Source organism: Pseudopodoces humilis, chromosome 2 (genome assembly GCF_049639895.1).
Source record: "Pseudopodoces humilis isolate 2021_Gansu_Grassland_sample_001 chromosome 2, ASM4963989v1, whole genome shotgun sequence".
NCBI lineage: Eukaryota > Metazoa > Chordata > Aves > Passeriformes > Paridae > Pseudopodoces > Pseudopodoces humilis.
Genome location: NC_142201.1, coordinates 4,194,125 through 4,213,469, shown reverse-complemented (window position 1 = coordinate 4,213,469; position 19,345 = coordinate 4,194,125). Strand labels below are relative to the sequence as shown.

The following is a 19,345-nucleotide window of genomic DNA, read 5'->3' as shown; positions in this document are numbered from 1 at the left end:
AACTTCTGTTTCCAGAGAAACTCACAAAAACAGATAAAGAAAACTTTTACCTTTGAATAACTCATCCTTAAACTCATTGACCCATAACACACCTGAGAGTGATATGAAATGAGAGGAAAAAACTGATGACAGAATTTCTGAGCAGTAGCATAAAAAAAATAGAAAGCTATGAAAAAAACAGTTTTCTTGTAAAAAACTCCATAAATTAACAAAAGAAAACTTCTTTTTCCCTACAGAAACTGATAAAAAAACAAGAATTAAGACTGTTTTAACCACCAAAGTTTTTTGTCTCTATGTTGTCATGTAAACAAGAAAATCATTAGGTAGTTAGAGAGAAAAAAGGGTTTCTAAAAGTTTTATTCTGGTTTCTTATTCTTGTCGTTTTTGTTAATAAACTTTCTTTGTTCCTTTTAAGTTTTGAACCCGTTTTACTCTTGTTCTAATCCATATCTCACAACAAAAAACAACTAAGTTTTCTAGTGATTTTTTAGTTACTGCTTTAAAACCACGACACCAGTGTTTCACTCTTCTTCCCAGTCTCCTCCTGAAAAGGCCTGCAGGCTGGAATGGAAAGCCATGGTTTATTTCTTGTTTTGTTTTTTTTTCTGATGGGAACTGTTGTGTTAAGGGGTGAGGCGTGTGAAGAGGGAAGACTTTGAGCACAGCACGGAGAACATGGTTCGCTACAAGAAGGAGCCCTCGGGGTGCCCTGTGTGTGGGAAGGTAGGAGCTTGTCCCAGGTGTGCCATCAGAGGCTCTGCATTGTCCAGGGGTGCTGCAGTTCAGTCTAGAGAGGACAATATTGAGGGGATCCATCCATGCATTTAAATACCTCCAGGGAGTATCAGAGGTGGTGCCAGACTCTTTCTGGTGGTGCTCAGCAATGGCACGGGGAGCAGTGGCCATAAAATAAAACAAAAGAAGTTCCTCCTGAACATGGGGAAGAAATCCCTCACATTGAGGGTGGCAGAGCTCTGGAACAGCTGTCCAGGGAGCATGTGGAGTCCAGTTAGGACATTCCTCTTCAAACACCAATAGCTCTGTTATTTATCCAAGACCACTGTGGCCATGGATGGTGGGAGCTGTTAGCACAAAGATAAGAGCAGAAGTGCATTTCAGGCCTGGACTTGTACAATGTAGAGTGTCACATGGCCACTGTGTGTGTCAGTGGAATCTCATGGCTTTTGTTATTTAAAATGGAATTTTTCTGGCTGGTTGTAAACAGCTGGAGTTGACTGTGTGCATTGGGAATCCTCTCCCATGGGGAATAAAAGTGAATTCATGGTGTAATCGTGGCATGGTTGCATTTGAATGCTCAACACTCATGATCTTAAGTCACTGATGTCACAAGGAGTGTGGGTTTGAGTTGTGATTTTATAAATGTTTAATGATTCATGGTGCAAAAGGTACTCAAGAAGTCTTAAGCTGCTGCGTAGACCTCTGGTTTTGATGCTTTGGATATGTTTCATATCAGTCAAGATAGATTTTGTGGCTATGTCTTTATTTAGGGTTTGAATATTTGTGATTCAAAAGACATTGTCTAAATATTTCAAATTCTGCTCTATGTAATTCTGCTGGAGCTTTCTTTGGAAGTCCACCCCTGACAAATGGCTAGTTTCAGCTGGTTCCTTGGAGCTGTGCCCCTGGATTTTGCCATGCCAGCAGTTTGGAGGCAGACTGCTGGCTGGCTAACAGGAGCTCCTGCATGCTTCTGGCCAGAATGAATAAAAAAAGACAGTAAATGTGTTCTGTGCTCTCCATTGGACAGCTTGCAAAGAACTGTAGCCCTGCTGGACGTGATCCAAAAATCCTTCCTTCTCTTTTCCTTTAGGTATTTTCATGTAGGAGCAACATGAACAAACACCTTCTAACACATGGAGACAAGAAATACACGTGTGAGATCTGTGGACGTAAATTTTTCAGGGTGGATGTGTTGAGAGATCATATTCATGTCCATTTTAAGGTATCATGTTAATAATCAATTGGAGCAGGCAGATTGTTTTGCCAACACTGAGTTGTAAGGAATTAAATGAAATTGAAAGGGAATTGTATCATTCAGTGGTGCTCATAAAGATGCTTTTCTTGATGTCACATTGTACCAGCAGAGTCTCTTTACATTCAAATTCCTTTTATGTGCAGAAAAATTAATATTAGTTGTTCAAATAAGTTATTCCTTGTGTGGTCCTGGACAGAGAAACTCTGGATTGAATGAAGCAGGAGGATATTAAATAAATAATACTACAGCAGTTAATAATGCAAAGCAGTCTGTTTTGGTGACTTTATTTTTGAAGAAGTTTAATCGATTAAAACAAAATATTCTTTCCCACTCTACACAGGACATAGCCCTGATGGATGATCACCAGAGGGAAGAGTTCATTGGTAAAATTGGAATCTCATCAGAGGAAAATGACGACAACTCTGATGAAAGTGCAGATTCAGAGCCTCACAAGTATAGCTGCAAAAGGTGCCAGGTAGCTTTAAATACTTTCAAATTAACTTGTTTTGGCATGGGGGAGGGAGTGGGGGTGTCTATAAATCATTCAGAATTTTAAATAACATTAAGGGCTCTCAAGGAGAAGGACAGTTTTCATGTCTGATGTCTTCTGCAGTGCTGTTACCTCTGATCTGTGAACTGAGGCTATTCCATAAGAATTGAGGTGGTGTCCAGTAAGAAGGATGATAAACACTTAAAAAAAGGAAAGACAGGACAACCAAAAAATTGACTTTTTCCTGTGAGGAAGGAAACAAGCAAAATTAGAGGAAGGATCAATAAAGGAACACTCACATCTCAAACTACCTTTTAATTATGTGCAACTTAAAATGGTTACAGCATTTCTGATTGATAGAGTCCACAAATTGATTCATTTTTATGAAGTCAAAAGGTTCATTAGTGGATATCCAGTTCAGAGGATTAAAACTGCTGATTATGTTCAGTGACTCCTTATTCTTGCCTTACTCCACTACAAACAGGATGGTGTTGAAGTGCTGCAGGTACATAGCTTAGTTGTCAGCTGAGTGAGGAAGACTTTTTAAGCCTCTCACTCTGTGGCTTTTGCCATTTTCTAAAGAAATAGCATGTTCTTAAAGGCTCTGTGTCCTTCCTGGGTGGGCACACAGTGCTGGGACAGGTGGGATGCAAAACCAGTCAGTGAGAACAGCAGAACTGACCCAGGGACAGGGGGTTTTTGATTGTTCAGCTGCTGAATTGATCCGTGGAAATCAGAGCTTATTTCACAGCCCACACTTAATGTGGTTCTTACTTTATCTTCATTTTAAGACCTAGAGATAATAATATTTCAGTTTTCTTACCTGGGAGCTGGTTTTAAGTACAAACTGATTTTGTGTTGGTAAACATGTGAAGGTGTGGTGTCACAGCAGTTCATCATGTGCTTGCTTTCACTGTGCTGATTTTCCTGCCTGACACTTCATGGGTACATAAACTATATAAAATTGTGTGCTTCCAAGTGAGGGCAGTTGGGCCATTCAAATCAGAAAGATCTTTTTTGGAACTTGGGGGTTTTTTTAGTGCTTTTGCAGGTGTTTGTGAAGTAAAAAGTTGTGTAAGGGAACAGCTGTGGGAAATGGGATTTGGTGTCAGGAGATGGGAACACTGAACAGCCAAAGAGAGAACATCTTGGAGAAATCTCTCTTCTGAGCTCTTGAAAAATCTGTTTTTCTGGTCTCAAAGTACACGTTCACCAAGCTGTGCAGTGCTGTTAGAAATGCCCTGACTAGTTCCAGAACTGGAGCAAAAGACCATGTTATTATGGCACTTCCCCCTGCATGCTGAAGCATGTATGGATATGCTGGAGCACATCTTGATGTGCACATCTGGAGCTCAGTAGTGCAGCACCTGTCTGTTGTAGCTGCAGCACTTCCAGGAGCTGAGCCAGAGTCACTGCCCTGCAGTGCCTGGGAATTCCAACCCTTCAGGAGCTGATGCCAAAGCTGACGGTGCAGGCAGGAGCTCACCATGCCCCTGGAGCCCAGCAGATGTTTTCTCCATCTGTGATGCCCTCACTCTTACAAAATCACAGAATAAGCTGAGTTGGAAGGGACCCTCAGGGCACACTGAGTCCAACTCCTGGCTCTGTGGAGCCCCAAGAATCCCACCATGTGCCTGAGAACATTGTCCAAATGCTCCTTGAGCTCTGGCTGCTGTGACCAGAACCTGGGGAGCCTGTTCACTGCCCAGCCACCCTCTGGATGAAGAATCTTTTCCTTATATCTAACCTAAATCTTCCCTGTCACAACTTCAGGCCATTCCCTGGGGTCCTGTCACTGTCACCACAGAGCAGAGATCAGTGCCTGCCCCTCCTTCTGCCCCTGTCAGCAAGTTGAAAGTGCAGTGAGGTTTCCCCTCAGTCTCCTGCAGGCTGAACAGACCCTCAGTGACTCCTCACAAGACTTCCCCTCCAGACCCTTCACCCTTCTTTGGACATTCTCTGGTACTTTAATGTCCCTATATTGGTGGTGACCAAAACTGCTCACAGTACTCAGGGTGAGCTGGTGGAGCTTAAAGGTGGCTGTTCCTCAGTGCACGAACAACTGGAGGTCCTCTTCTTGTGCAGAGGTGGAGACACCATCTCCAGCTAGAGAAAAGAGTGAATTGATGTCCTGTAGCAGCATGCTTGTATTGTCCAAAGAGTTTGAGGCCTAAATCCAGTTGTCACAGGTTTTTCATCTGGCAGCACACAGGATTTTAGTGGTACACGGGATATTTATGTCTGCTTGATGTTACACAGTCATTGTTGTGCCGAGGATGTTTTTCCCCCTTCCATTCACTATTGGTTCATTCCCCAGCTGACCTTTGGCAGAGGGAAGGAGTACCTGAAGCACATCATGGACGTGCACAAGGAGAAGGGTTACGGCTGCAGCATCTGCAACCGGCGCTTCGCCTTGAAGGCCACGTACCACGCGCACATGGTCATCCACAGGGAGAACCTGCCCGACCCCAATGTGCAGAAGTAAGGCTTGTTCCACTGAGAAGAGCTGTCTGCTTGGAGTTCTAATGGTTCTGCCACCTGGGGTGCTCCTAGAGAATTTGGCTGTGCTAAAAGAACTGTGAAATGGGGGTTAAAATGTTTATTACGAGCTTGAAATGCGTGTCTCTAGTGGTTGGCTTCACACAGATTGATGAGTCAGCAGCCCCCCAGTTTGGCCTTTGCAAAGTATAAAACAATGATTTTAATAAATGTTTTTTGAAAAACAAATGAGTGTTTAGCAATGCCAGACTGCTCCAAGCTTGCAGTCAACTTGGGGGTTTCTTAAGGCTCATTTAGTAAAACTTGTGCTTCAAGGAACTTTTATAGTAATTAGTATCAGCAAACAAAATACAGTTAAGTGACAGAGATGCCTGAGAATCACCTCTGCCTCAAGAGAAGAATCACAGTTTTTGGTCTCTTTGGTTTCAGATATATCCATCCATGTGAAATCTGTGGGAGGATTTTTAACAGTATAGGAAATCTGGAAAGACATAAGCTTATACATACAGGTAAAAATGTTGTGTTCCTTAATCAATACTAAAGAGAAATTGCTGTTGCCAGTGCCTGCCTTTTTTTTTTTTCTTTTTTTTGGCTAGAGGATTTTCACTCTACATTACAACAAGACAAATAGAATATTTATTCTTTTATAGTAAACCAGTTTTCTAAAGCAGGTAATATTAATGAAGACATTTGATCTGGACACACAATCCAAATTCCTAGTTAATATGTTTGCAGGATTCACCTAATTCTGTATTCTGTTCTTCTCCAAATTCTTATCCATGCCACCTTCTCACCATTACACAGGCTGAAACCTGCTACTGCAAAATCATTTTTAACAGCTCATTACTATTTCATGCTATTCAGTCTTCTCCTACCTCAGGCTTTATCTTCTTTTTCTCACACAAAAAGTCAGCTTTTCTCTCTCTTCAAAGTCCTCTAATTTAATTTGGGCTCAAATATCCATGAAAGGTGTGGTTGTCAGCATAGGTGGGCTGTTGCCCTCTAATTCACCACTTTAATCAGTTTTTAGGAGATGCACATTACTCATTAACATTTTTTTTTTGTTTACGTTGTCTTTTAAATTTATTTTCAAGGTGTAAAAAGTCATGCTTGTGAGCAATGTGGCAAATCATTTGCTAGAAAAGACATGTTAAAAGAACATATGCGAGTCCATGATAATATCCGAGAATACTTGTGTGCAGAGTGTGGCAAAGGTATGTCTGATGCCTTGTTTTCCATTCATTGTGATACTGAGTAGCAGGTGAATATTTGAATTTAAACAACTTCTGTGCTGAGAGGTAGAAAATGTATTAACCAGGAGCATTATGGTTACATGAGCTGCCCTAATTTTGTACAGTTTGGTTTCATGGCCTGTAAGACCAACACTGATTTTAGTAGCATTTGTTTCTGTTGGGTTAAGGAATGCCTGATTTGCAGCACAAAAGTGAGTGGAAGTTGATTTTTTTCATTCTGGGCTGTTTACAGGCTTAAAAAATAGAGTAATTTCTCTCTGTAGGAGCCTTAAGAGTTAAAGTCACTTCAACTTTTTTAATTTCTCGTGTTATAACTTGAACAAATCTGAGCTGGTATTTTAGTGAAAGGCAGTCTGACACCTCTAAGGATGTTTTATCTTTACTTGTCCCTGCTGTTTTGTTTGTCTATCAGTGATCACTCAGATGTTTTCCAGAGCTTTTTTTTCCTGGAATTAAAATAATGATGAAGTGCATTGCTACATAAACAATTAAAACCACACAGCAGTGGACTCGCAGCAAATATAAAATAGAGCTGTTGGTTAACAACATGAGCCTGAGTTGTCCCCTGAAGGTGGGAGTGATGGACTAAGTGTCCTGTGCCTTCTGTCTCACAGGAATGAAGACAAAACATGCCCTTCGTCACCACATGAAGCTTCACAAAGGGATTAAGGAATACGAGTGCAAGGAATGTCACCGAAAATTTGCACAGAAAGTCAACATGCTGAAGCATTACAAGAGACACACAGGTGAGGACTTCAAAGACAGACAAAAGTTGCACTGAATCAATTAAATGTTCCCCAAGAGAACTCTTGCCTAGAACAGCCAGACAGTATGACAAAAACTACTAAAATATGCGTGTTCTGCTCTTTGAAAAGTGAGATTTTTGTCCTGTACTCAGCCAGGACAGCTTGTTCGACAGATAAATGCAGTTTAGTTGGTTTCAAGTTTTGCTTTTTTTTTAGGTTCTTGGTCTAGGGTAGCTCTACAGTGTTGGGTTTGTTTTAAGTTAGTGTTGGGTTTGTAATTTCCCAAAACAAAATCTTACTTCCCACATCCGTTTCTCTGGGATTTATTTTCTGCTGGATACAGTGGAATGGATTAGATAAAAATAGCTGGTGAAGCTGGGCTTCTGCTTTTTTTTTCTGTGATTTTAGGTTTTTTTATGTTACTAATACAAAAGTCAGAATTGTCTCAGATACCTTTAGGCTGCTTTCACAGGTGCCAAATGTGCTTTTCATGCAGGAATCAAAGATTTCATGTGTGAGCTCTGTGGCAAGACATTCAGCGAGAGAAATACAATGGAGACTCACAAGTTGATTCATACAGGTAAACCCTCTAAAAAACAGTATCCAGCAAAACTACCTTAATTTTGCTCCTTAATTTTGAATTAGACTGGCCAGTCTTGGAACTAATGTTGCACACCCTATTACCAAACTGTGCAGTTACCTAAACCACTACCCAAACCCAAGCTGTTGCTCTCGTCGAGGCACTGGCAATCTGATGCTCACCCATGGGCTTTCCTTCCTTCCCTCTGCCACCAGTAGGAAAACAGTGGACGTGTTCAGTGTGTGATAAGAAGTATGTCACTGATTACATGCTGCAGAAGCACATCCAGCTCACCCACGACAAGGTGGAAGCCCAGAGCTGTCAGCTGTGTGGAACAAAAGTTTCTACCAGGGCGTCCATGAGTCGACACATGAGGCGTAAACACCCAGAGGTGAGGGAGTTTCAGTGGAGGATTGTGGAAATTTTTATTATTTTTTTTTGAAAGAATGTTTATGGCCTTTGGTGACTTGAAAGGAATTTCTTTCCTCTTCTCTCTTTTTTTTTTTTCTGTTCTTTTCCCCAGTTTTAAGTAGTGAAACATGGACTTAACTAAATCAGCCATTTTATTATCTGATTCTCGGTCCCTAAAAATGAAGTTCTTTTGATTATTTAAATCTGCTTTATTTTTCTGCCCTGGCTTAAGTATATGTTTTTTCATGTTTTGTGTCCATCCATTAGTGAGTATAATTGATTCTTTTTTCCTCATTGTGTTTTCTATATTCAGAAGTGATCTGAAAGAAGTGGTGAATAGAGAGGTGATGGGAGCATCTGCTGATGATACAAAATTATTCTCAGTGTTAGAGATGAATGCTGACTGGAGAGAATCCGGATTAGAGGGGTGTTTTGTCTGCCTCCAATGTTTTTTTTTTCTGTGTTCTAAATATTGTGTTTCTCCTCAGCATTTCTTGTTTAGGTTTGACAAAGGCTTGTCTGTTCCCTTTGAAGCTTTTTAAGATTTTTTTAACTACCAATTTTTCATTAGCATTGCTTTGCTGTTTTATCATGATGACTGTGAAGGAAGTCAACAAAATGCTTTGTTTATTGATTTGGGGATTTCAAATGCAGCTACATATCTGAAATCCGGAGGACACTTTGTCTCTGTTCTTTGATGAGCTGGGATGTGTAGATTCATCTGAAAATAATGAAGTAGGACACAGTTGATAGGTTTATAAATTGAAATGCTAACATAATACTTTTTTTTTTTCCAAACACGTTGTTCTCTGTAGAATTCATCACTTCCCAGAGGGTTATGTTCTGTCTAGAATATGAAAATAGAGTTCTTTTATTGTGTTTAGATATTGCTGGATTTCAGCAGGAGGGAAAAGATGATATGCCAAGAGGTTATTTTAAAAAGCCACAGTTAAGTCCCTGTATTAAATACTATTAGATTGCATCACTTTTGCTTGGTGATGGAGTTTGTTGGGGAAGTGCAGTGCTGTTTGCCTGTGGTCAGTTCTGCAGCTGACACCTCTTGGTGTTCAGATTCTTTCAGTGAGGATTGATGATTTAGAGCCGATGCCAGAGACGACGACCATTGATGCCTCTTCAATTGGGATTGTTCAGGTGAGTTCCTGCTGCAGGGTGAGGTGGGACATTGCTTTTTGGGTACATAACATAGCTGGGCGTGGGCTGATGGGTGAGGAATGTGCTTTTTTAGAGAGTCAGCCCCAGTGGAACATGTCCAAACAGCCACAAGCTGCTGATCTGCTTGGTTGTATAACAGGCAGAATGTAATTACAGGGTGAGGTCTCAATCCCTGGAGTCAGGATTTTGCTAAAGTTTGTTTCTTTGCTTGAGAGCTGACAGTAAGCCAGCTTCAGGTGATTGTCTCTTACTTGGAACCTCACTAAGCAAAAGGAGTTGATGTTTTGTTTGGAAATGTGTTGCTGCAGCCGGAATTAGCCTTGGAACAGGGTGAACTACCAGAAGGGAAGCAGCACGTAAAAACTCCTAAACGTGGTCAGAAACAAAAACAGAAGTCAGGTGAGGAGGAGGAAGCTCAAGTGCCTGAGGACCCTGCCTTCAGTGAATACACAGAGAAGGAAGGCGAATTCACAGGGAATGTTGGAGATGAGACTAATTCAGCTGTACAGAGCATCCAACAGGTGAGCTGCAGGAGGAGGGTGATGGATGGCATTGCTTGGAGGGATAACCCTTCTTTTGGTTAAGAAACATCACAGAAGTGGTTGGAACATTTGGAGCTGATTGGATAAATTGTGGTAATACAAAGATGGGTTTAAAGACCCAAGAAGTTGGACCGATAAGCTCCTCATGTTTGCTTTCATTTCCTCTGGTGTTAGCATCAGTTTGTTTGCTAGATATCACTAACTGGCTGAAGCTGTGATTAAAAGAGTGAAAGTTAATTGGGCTGTTTGTTCTGAATGTCACATATCCCTCTCTCCCATAACCATCTTTACACGTGGAAGTTGGTACATTCCAAGTTTCCTGTGTTCCCATCTGCTTGTGACTTGTCTTGCTGGCAAGGTGTGAGCCCACCAGCGCTTCCCTGGTGTTTGATGGTCAGTTGGAAGCTACAAGGCTGAGGTTCCCTTTGTGTTTCTCCTCAGGTGGTGGTGACCCTCAGCGACCCAAACGTCACAGCCCCCTCCAGCTCCGTGGGGCTCACCAACATCACCGTCACCCCCATCACCACGGCAGCCGGCAGCCAGTTCACCAACCTGCAGCCCGTGGCCGTGGGCCACCTGAGCACCCCAGAGCGCCAGCTGCAGCTGGACAACTCCATCCTGACCGTCACCTTCGACACGGTCAGCGGCTCGGCCATGCTGCACAACCGCCAGAGCGACCTTCAGCTGCCGCCGCAGCCCGAGGCGCCCAACCCCCAGTCCGTGGCCCATTTCATTAACCTGACCACCCTGGTGAACTCCATTGCTCCCCTGGGGAACCAGATGACAGAACAGCACCCCCTGAGCTGGAGGTCAGTGCCTCAGACTGATGTCCTGCAGCCGCCGGCGCCGGCCGCGCCGCAGCAGCCGGGCCAGCAGCCCGTTCCCACAGAGCAGCAGCAGCAGCAGATGTACAGCTACTAATTTATACTTGGGGAAGTGCTGGCATGGACAGTGCTCAGAGACATGAAAAAAAAACAAAAACCCCACACAGACCTTTGGAAAATTTCTAATAGGATTGTTTGCTGGATACCAAACAGAGATGGGAAAATGTTTATACGTTGAAATTTAAGCTGAAATTGGTAGATCACCCTGCAACTCCCCGGTCTGAGATTCTCGTGCAGTCTTTAGACCTTGCATTGTCTTAAAAAAATAACAGGGAAAAAAAAAAAAAATCTCACCACAAATTTAGCAGCCCCTTGCAGTTGTGCACTAGGATTGAGATTTGACAGGTGCATCATCACACACCTTAACCACAGCAGGGAAATCCTAAATTTTGCGGCACTTGTGTACATCACTTTGTGATGTACAAAAAAACCCTTTCAGCCATACCATGTCACTTCTTTCCAAGTCTGGAAATGACATCTGAAGACCTTGTTCACAGTGGGTAGAATGTCCTTGTGGTCAGCTGGAAAAGACTGAAATGTGAAGACACAAAGGGGCAGAACAAGAATTGTCTTTGTTTCTTATCTTCTTTAAGTCTTGTATCTAACAACATCAGTAAAGTAGGTGGAATTTGGGGTTTTGGGGTGGGCATGAGTGTGGTGTGGAAGAAAATATTACCAATTATTTCCATTTTAGTCATGGGAAAAGCCCTGTACCCATCAGACAGTGTTAGTGCTACTTGAGCCAGAGAGCTGGGCTAATGCTGAAGCAAACTTCTATGGTCTTCTAGTCAAGTTTCAATCAAACCAATTACAAACTGAAAGAAGAATGTGATACAGTTTCATGTAATTTTTCAAACCTGCTCTTTCAATCTTGCTTTTAGCTAATAGGCCTGAAGAGCAATTAGTCCCCTTTGATGAAGTTCAGGATGTGAATTTTTTTCAATTAGACTTATTACATTGTGTAATAAACATTTGAGAAAGCATTCTTTTTATATATATATACATATACATATATATATATATAGCCTTTGTATTTTACTGTGTGTTCCTGGTGAATATTTGTGTGAAAAACACTGTTACCAACACGATCCATGAATTTTTTCATGCTCATGTTGCCCCTTTTCATGGAAAAAACATATGGCTTCTGTTCCTTCTGTTTCCAAAATTTATTTCCCAAGTTCACAGCCACACACAAGGTTGTGTGAAGTGCAAGAAAAAGAGAAAGGAATGTCTGAAGCATATTCTGTGTCCTGCCACATGGAGTCAGTGTGCCCCAGTGTATAATGGGTGAGGTTTGCATGACTGCTGGGGATGCAAATTGTGGGTTGGTCAAACATGTCTTTGCTGACAGTGCCCCTTCATTTCATTCTCCATCCATGGATGTGCAGTCTGGACTTTTGCATGTCAAAAAGATAGTATTATTCCCACAGGGAAAATGAGCTGATGGCAAAAAAGAATAAATTAAATATATATATGTATATATGCATATGTATATATATATATATATAAAATATTGTTGCTTGGAATCCTGAAGGGGAAACCCAGCTGTGGCTGAAGAACAAAGTCCTTTGGGGCAGCAGACTGAGCCACAGAACTGTGCTGAAGGGTTTATTTTTTCCTGAGGATGAAGCAGCTGCTGTGTCTGACAGTGAGGATGGATTGGTGGTTGTAAAAATCCTGTCTGTGCCTATGGTATTTATGAAAAAGTTGTATGTTTTAGCAAAAATATGAGTAGGAACGACTTCAGCTTTGAAAGTCTCTATTAACACGGACTACTTCACCCCTAAAGGTTGCCTTATAATCTCTACAACAAATTCTCCCAAAGTGTAAATGTCTGGATATTAAAATGAACCTCCAGTGGTTTTCTTGGTGCTGTGGCTGTGGCCAGAGGCTTGGTATAGCAGGCTTTGTGTAAAGCTGCAGGACATGGATTGGAAAGGGATTTTTGGGGACAGATTTTGTGTGTCAGAAGAGCAGAACTGTTTTTATTTAAATGTCATCTGGTCCATAAAATACCTGCATGAGAGGGACCAGTATTTGATGGGACAAGGATGCATATCAGAAAGAAAGGAACCTTTCAGCAGTGTGGGAAAGAGAATTTTTTATTCCCTACCCACTTTTGTCTTCCTTAGGTACTTCTCACACAAATACAGTAAGATCCTGTAATTTTTTTGGCCTCCTGACATCCTGAGTACAGTTCCTGGATTATTTCACCACTGCCTTGAGCTAGTTCAGTTTCTCCTCAGCTGTCCTCCCCACAAATGCTTGTGTTTCACACCAAACCACTGGGCAAGAGGAAGCCAGGTTTTATTTATGAAATATATTGTTTATGTACTTGAAACTTTTTTTTTTTCTCCCCTGTGTTTGGTGCCTAATTGGTAAAGTCACATTATCTTTTGGCAGGGTGCTATGGAAAAAGGGGAAAAAAAGGGAAGGAAAGCAAATGGAGAGCTCCTAGGTCGAGTTGTTACGGTAAATACAGAATTTTTACACAATCAAAGTGTTTTTGAGACACATATAAATACTGATTAGGCTTGTAATTGGGGAGGAAGAGGTTTTTTGCCTTAGCAGAGCAGATGAACTCTTATGTTGATACTGACAGTGGCATTTGTGCTGCATTGAATCAACCTGCATTTAACATTTAATTTCCTGTTTGATAAGAGGAAATTAACCTTTAGAGACCTCTCTGGCTTCACAAAATCTCTATCCTAATGTGATACCCTGGTCTTCTGTACTCTTATGGGGTTTGGCATCCCTTCTGTGCTACCTGGCCTCAATAACCTCACCCAGGCAATAGGATCTTGCCTTTCTGGCAGTGGTTGATTCCAGGTGATTTTAGAAGGAATGTTCCCTCAGTAAGTATTTGCATGCTGGTTTTCATTTGGAAATGTCCCTCTTCAATTTCTCAGCATCCCCAAAATCATAGAACAGCCCAGGCTGGAAGGCACCTCAAAAGATGATTGATCTGGTCCAGCCTTTTTTTGGGGGAAAGGGAGCATAGGTGAGGTGATAGAATCATAAAATCACCATTAACCAGCATCCTGTCTAATTGCCTCTTTTAAACCTCCAGTGACACAACTCTGGGAAGGTTGTTGTAGTGGGTGATTGTTCTTCCTGTAAAAATTACCTTAAATAATACTCAGGAGAGGAAAATACAACCACTGGGAAGGCTTTGGTTAGGCCAGGCAATAGAAAGCTCTCTAAAAGTTGATCTTCCCAGAGCACTCGTTTGAGATGGTGCCTCATCACCTCCCAGCATGATTTATTATTACTCCTGTTATTAACATCCCTATGAGAAAACAACTGTATCTTGGGTGTGCTGCACCATGGGGAAAAAAAAAAATCCAGAACAAATTACTCTGTTTGCTTTTTGTTTCAAATTGTTTTGTTTGGAGATGTTGGAAATTGCTGCCTTTTCAGACAGAGCTTCCCTTGGAGAAGCAGCAACTGCTCTCCCAACTAAGCCTTTTCCAGGTGAATACCAAAGTTGTACTGATGCTGTTTTCAAACTGCATAAGAAATAAAACCACTCCATAAGGGATGTGCAATCTAAATTTCCTCTGCCAATTTGTTCCTTGCTTTTTCAGCTGTAGGATGTGAAGGCTTTATTGTTTTCAGCCACCTGTTGGAGGTTTTTGCATAACAACTGTTCAGTCACAAACTGGAATTACTTTGAGCCAAAGGAGTGATGTTGTGTGGTGTTCTGTGTATTGTCATTGTTTATTGCTAAGACTATTATTTAATTGAATGCTGTCTGTGGCACACTGGGCTCTGAAGTAAAGGAGCATCAAGGTACAGAATCCTTTCTCTGCCAGTGTTATTCTTTACTGTTCCTTAATTAAGATATTATTAGGATAAACATTTTTTTTTCCTTCCCATCTCTCATATTTGCCTCAAAAGAAGTAAGATTAACCCTCATCCCGTGGAACCTTGTACATCCCAAATTATGGAAACACGGGGTAGCATTTTAAAATATTTAGAATCTAAAAATATTTATTCTGTAGCTTGTTACTGGTAATAACAGAGAGCAGAAGAGATTGCATCTTCCATAGTTTCTGTGCTGAGTTCTCTCAGGAGAATTAACTGTATCAAGTGTTACTACACTTTATAAAACCCCCTTTTTAACTGTGTCATTGTGAAAAGTGAGTATTTTTGCAGAAACCCTCCAGCCAGTCTCCTGCCAGTCTAACCAGCCACATTTCTGTACTCTTATTGTTCCGGAGATTGTCTGAAGTTAACTTCCAGGTAACACTTGGATTTATTTCAAGAACTGAATTCCCTGCCAGTTTGTCAGTGATTTGTTCTGTGTACACAAAGATGTCTCAGTTTCTCATCTGGAAAACCAGGAATGGAATAAATTCCACACATCCAAGTGCCAGTCATATCCAAACTATAGGTACCCCATGCAAATGGGGTAAATACCTTTGTGAATTCTTGGCCAGTGATGAGATTTCCCTGGTGCTGTTTACAGTAATAATAATGTCACTCCTGATTCCTTTAGGCCTGACATTTATTACTGATTTGGGTGTTCCTGTTGGAAACTCTTTAACCCTTGTATTCTTGACCCTCTCACTGTTGGCCTCATCTGTAAAAGGAGATGAATATGGGAGGAGGATCTGCTCATCCACACCACGATGCACAGCAAAGCTCTGAAGTTTTGGGACTGACATGCAGCCAAGTGACTTGAATCTCTGAGATTCGTTACCAAGGTTTGTTTCCATATAGAAGTTGTTGGTTTTATTTTGTTTGTTTTTGTGTTTATTTTTGCTACAGCAAACCCAAAATCCCATGGTGGCAGCAGGATAAAGGGAAAAAATATATTTCTATCATGTTTCTCTTCAACCTGACTGTTTTGAGTATTGATTTTGCACTTTTCATGGCAGGAAGCTGTTAAAAAATCAGTGCAGCCACGGTTGGAAAGGATGTTTCTTGCCCTAAGATGCTTTGAGAAAGCTCTTCTGGATTTATTTTTCCTCCTGGGTACTGCAGGGCTGTTCTGCATCTTTGCTGCTGCTCTCAGTTCAGACAGGATTCTGCAGTAGAATCTTAAAGCACAGAATGGCTCTGTTTGGAAAGGACCTTAAAAATCACCCAGTGCCACCCCTGCCATGGCAGGGACACCTCCCACTGTCCCAGGTGCTCCCAATGTCCAGCCTGGCCTTGGGCACTGCCAGGGATCCAGGGGCAGCCCCAGCTGCTCTGGGAATTCTGTGCCAGGGCCTGCCCACCCTCACAGAGAAGAATTTCTTCTTAATACCAAACCTAACCATACTTTCTTTCAGTTTAGAGCCATTCTCCCTTCTCCTGTCACTACATACCCTTATAAAAAGTCCCTTTCCAGCTCTCCTTGCACAGCTGATGATGGCTGAAACGCTGGATCACTCATCCAAAGAGTCCAAACTCACTGTTGCTAAATTTCCAATATCTGAGCAGAAAGAGTCCTGGAGATTTCAGTGTCACTCCCAGAGTAAGAATTCTGTCGACATTTGGGGTGTAATGCCCTTGTGTTCCTGCTTTATCCAGGAGCTGTGTTGGCCAGTTACAGTGCCTGGTTAGATGCTAACACTTTGGAAAAGCTGATTGTTGGGTGCAATGTCTGTAGAGCAGCTGATAGGAAAAGCAAGAAAAACTACTGGGTTTGGAAGTTTATTTCATTTAAAACCAAGTTTTTCAGTCCTAAAATCTTTGCTGTCACTCGAGTGCTTTCCTGTGTTTTTCTTTTTACTTGCAGGTTTTGATTCTAGAAGGTTTTTAAGGTGTCCCAGGAGTGTAGGAGAAAAAAAAGAAAAGGAAAGAAAAAAAAAAAAGGAAGAAAGTAGGAAAAAAAAAGAGTAGTAATGGCAGAATGAGGAATTAAAATCAGGAGAAACAAGTGGTGCTCATTTTCTACAGATGCCCACCCTTCTCCTGCCCACCTGAGCCTTAGGTTCCTGCTGTGATGGATGATGGAAGCTCAGGGAAGGAGGCAGCACAAGCTCTGGCTCGTTTGCCAGAGCTGTGGGTTGGGATTGATGTGCAGGGTGTTGTTAATGAGAGCAGACACCAGCTCTGCCAGCCTTCCTTCCCCTCAAGCCACGTGCTCATCTCAGTGCCTGTCCCAGCACAGCTTTGCACAGAGCTCAGGGGAACCTTGGAGTCTCCAGGACTCGTATCTTTCATGTTTAGTGAATGTAAAATCTCAGAATCCTTTTGGGCTGGAAAGAGATCATTGAGTCCAAGCTGTGCCTGATCCCCCCCTTGTCCCCAGCCCTGAGTGCCACGTCCAGGTGACACCTCCAGGGATGGGGACTCCACCACCTCCATGGACAGCTCTTCCAATGCCTGACCATCCTTCCTGTGAAGGAATTCTTCCTGATGTCCAACCTGAGCCTCCCCTGGCACAGCTGGAGGCTCTTGTCCTATTCCTGCTTATCACAGAATGGTTTGGGTTGAAAGGACCTTAAAAACCACCCAGTGCCACCCCTGCCATGGCAGGGACACCTCCCACTGTCCCAGGAGCTCCCAATGTCCAGCCTGGCCTTGGGCACTGCCAGGGATCCAGGGGCAGCCCCAGCTGCTCTGGCAATTCCATCCCAGCCCCTGCCCACCCTGCCAGGGAACAATTCCAAGATCCAATCTAAACCTACTCTCTTTCAGTTTGTAGCCATTCCCCCTTCTCCTGTCAGTCCAGTTCCTCGTGCATTGTCCCTCTCCAGCTTCCCTGTAGCCCCTTCAGGCACTGGAAGCTGCTCTGAGGTCTCCACACAACCTTCTCCTCCCCAGCCTGAACAGTCCCAACTTTCTCAGCAAGAAAGGGATTCAAAACTGGGGGGAAAGAGGGGCCTGAGGTGCAATGAGGCACATTGGAAGTACAGCTAAAAAATGTGTGAGAGAATGCAAGCTCAGCCTGCTGTGCTGAACTGATGGCAGGCTGTGCTTGGCTGCAGGGCCGTTCACTGAGGGGTGATTATTGCACAGAATCTGTGTGTAGGAATCCAGAAATGGAGAGACATTTCTCTGTTTGTCCTGTTCTCCAAAAAAGGTATTAATCCTATTTGTCACTGACAGAAAAGCTTCCAAATATCCCTGGGTAAACCAGGATTTATAAAAAATTAAGTAAAAAGTAGTAGAATGTTTAGTATGTCACTGAAATGAAAAATACAGATTTTAAAGTGTTTAATACATGGAATAAAGATGGAGGAAAAAAAGTGTAGTTCTTAGATCTCCTTCTTCCTTCTTCTCCATGATTCTGCAGTTTTTAAGGGCAAAGAGTGATTGGTTGAAAGTTAGTTGCAGTTTTAGTTACTTAAGTAAGTATAAAAAACTCATTTGTTAATATATAAAAACAATACACATGTCTATTGTTAATAAAGTAAAAATAGATATAAAAATAAAGCAACTGCGTGGTTCAGGGCCATTTTATGCCATCAGAACCAAAGTGATTATAGTGATTTAAACTTGTGCAGAAAGTCTAGAAAAACCTGCCAAGTTTTGTGCTAACATCCTAATAAACACAAGAAGCAAGATCCTAACGAGCTTTAAAGTTTTCTTCCTAACCCAGAGAACTGAAATAAACAGAATTCCCTGTGAGGGAGTATTCGGGAAAAACTCAGCTCAAAAGAGACTGAGAAACCCAAGTGCAAGAAGTGCAGCAGAATCAAAAAGAGAAGAAGTTTCACTGTGTTCTGTCACCTGCACAGGGAAAAGTGTTGCTGTGTGCTCAGTGTGCGAGTTTATTAAATGAATAAAGAGATGGAACGCAAAGGTTTGGATTCACACGCTCGGTGCGTTGTTATGTGCAGCAACACGCAGGAACCCAGCAGTGAGATGCCCAGTGATAAGAGAATGAAGAAGGCCCAGGTTTTGTGGCTTTTGGGAATTGTGGAAGCGAGGTTGGGAGCGGTTTTCTCCAGGGTGATTGTCCTTTCTCACGCACAGAACAAACCTCTGTGGTGCCTGCACGCAAGTCAGGCACAGGAGAGTTCTCTGAGGGGTGACACTGGAGTAAAAGGGGGCTTTGCAATCAAAAAAAAAAAACCTCTAAAAGAACCAAATCAGCTCATTACAGGAAAGGGAGGGGAAGTACTAACCCAAGATCCTTGCTCTGCAAAGGGACATACAAAAGAATGGCTCAGTCTGTTATACTGGTAGGTAAAACAATAATAAATAAACTGCATGCTTACACTCCTTTTCCCTTCTCTCCACACCAATGCCCTGACCCTCATCAGAGCCTTCAAAGCAATAAATATCTTTTCTGACATACAGATGGCACTTGTGCCCTCGTTAGGGAGTAAAATTGCTGAACTGCAATATGGGAGCATAGGTTGGGGGTGTTTGGGCAGGAGTGGGTTCTTCTTGGGGCTGTGTGTGTCTTTAAAAGTAAAGAACTGCTGCTTTATTGCCCTCCTGTGAAGTCCATGCTGATGCAAATAGATTTTTGCTGAAGAGACTGGAATCAGTGACAAAGCACCATTTTAAAGACACACACAACACACACACACAATATTTAATATTGCATAATCAAAGAGAAAAATTGGAAACTTTGTCCTGAAGGCAAATGCACCTATTTCTCATTCACTCTCCTCCCTTTTTCACTATTTTTTTTCCCATGAAATACATGCAAATCCCAACATGCACTAAGTTTTCCTCCAGGCATGATATACTTGTGTGGTTATTTAAGAAGTGAGTTGAATAGAGATATGAGGTTTTCCCAGCAGAAAGAGCTTGTTAAAAAAAAGAGTGCTCTGTTTACTGCTGTTGTTTTAAAGTTATGCACTCACCCCTGAGAGCAT

At 42.1% G+C, this 19,345-nt stretch overlaps 1 protein-coding gene across 5 annotated transcripts in view; it reads left to right on the top strand.

Annotated features, from left to right (window-relative positions):
- PRDM15 (PR/SET domain 15) overlaps positions 1 to 14,374 on the top strand; it is a 35,195-nt gene extending 20,821 nt beyond the window's left edge. For 4 of the 5 annotated variants that reach the window (XM_014255723.2, XM_088051641.1, XM_088051639.1 and 1 more), the window contains 12 exons: positions 629 to 723; positions 1,832 to 1,963; positions 2,337 to 2,471; positions 4,804 to 4,967; positions 5,415 to 5,494; positions 6,080 to 6,199; positions 6,853 to 6,984; positions 7,481 to 7,564; positions 7,780 to 7,955; positions 9,047 to 9,127; positions 9,457 to 9,669; positions 10,132 to 14,374. In XM_014255723.2, coding sequence (XP_014111198.1) covers positions 629 to 723; positions 1,832 to 1,963; positions 2,337 to 2,471; positions 4,804 to 4,967; positions 5,415 to 5,494; positions 6,080 to 6,199; positions 6,853 to 6,984; positions 7,481 to 7,564; positions 7,780 to 7,955; positions 9,047 to 9,127; positions 9,457 to 9,669; positions 10,132 to 10,611 — 1,892 coding nt within the window. In that variant the 3' untranslated portion in view covers positions 10,612 to 14,374. The remainder of the gene's footprint in view (positions 1 to 628; positions 724 to 1,831; positions 1,964 to 2,336; positions 2,472 to 4,803; positions 4,968 to 5,414; positions 5,495 to 6,079; positions 6,200 to 6,852; positions 6,985 to 7,480; positions 7,565 to 7,779; positions 7,956 to 9,046; positions 9,128 to 9,456; positions 9,670 to 10,131) is intronic. The other variant, XM_088051640.1, reaches the window with a different exon arrangement.
- Positions 14,375 to 19,345: the final 4,971 nt, after the last annotated feature.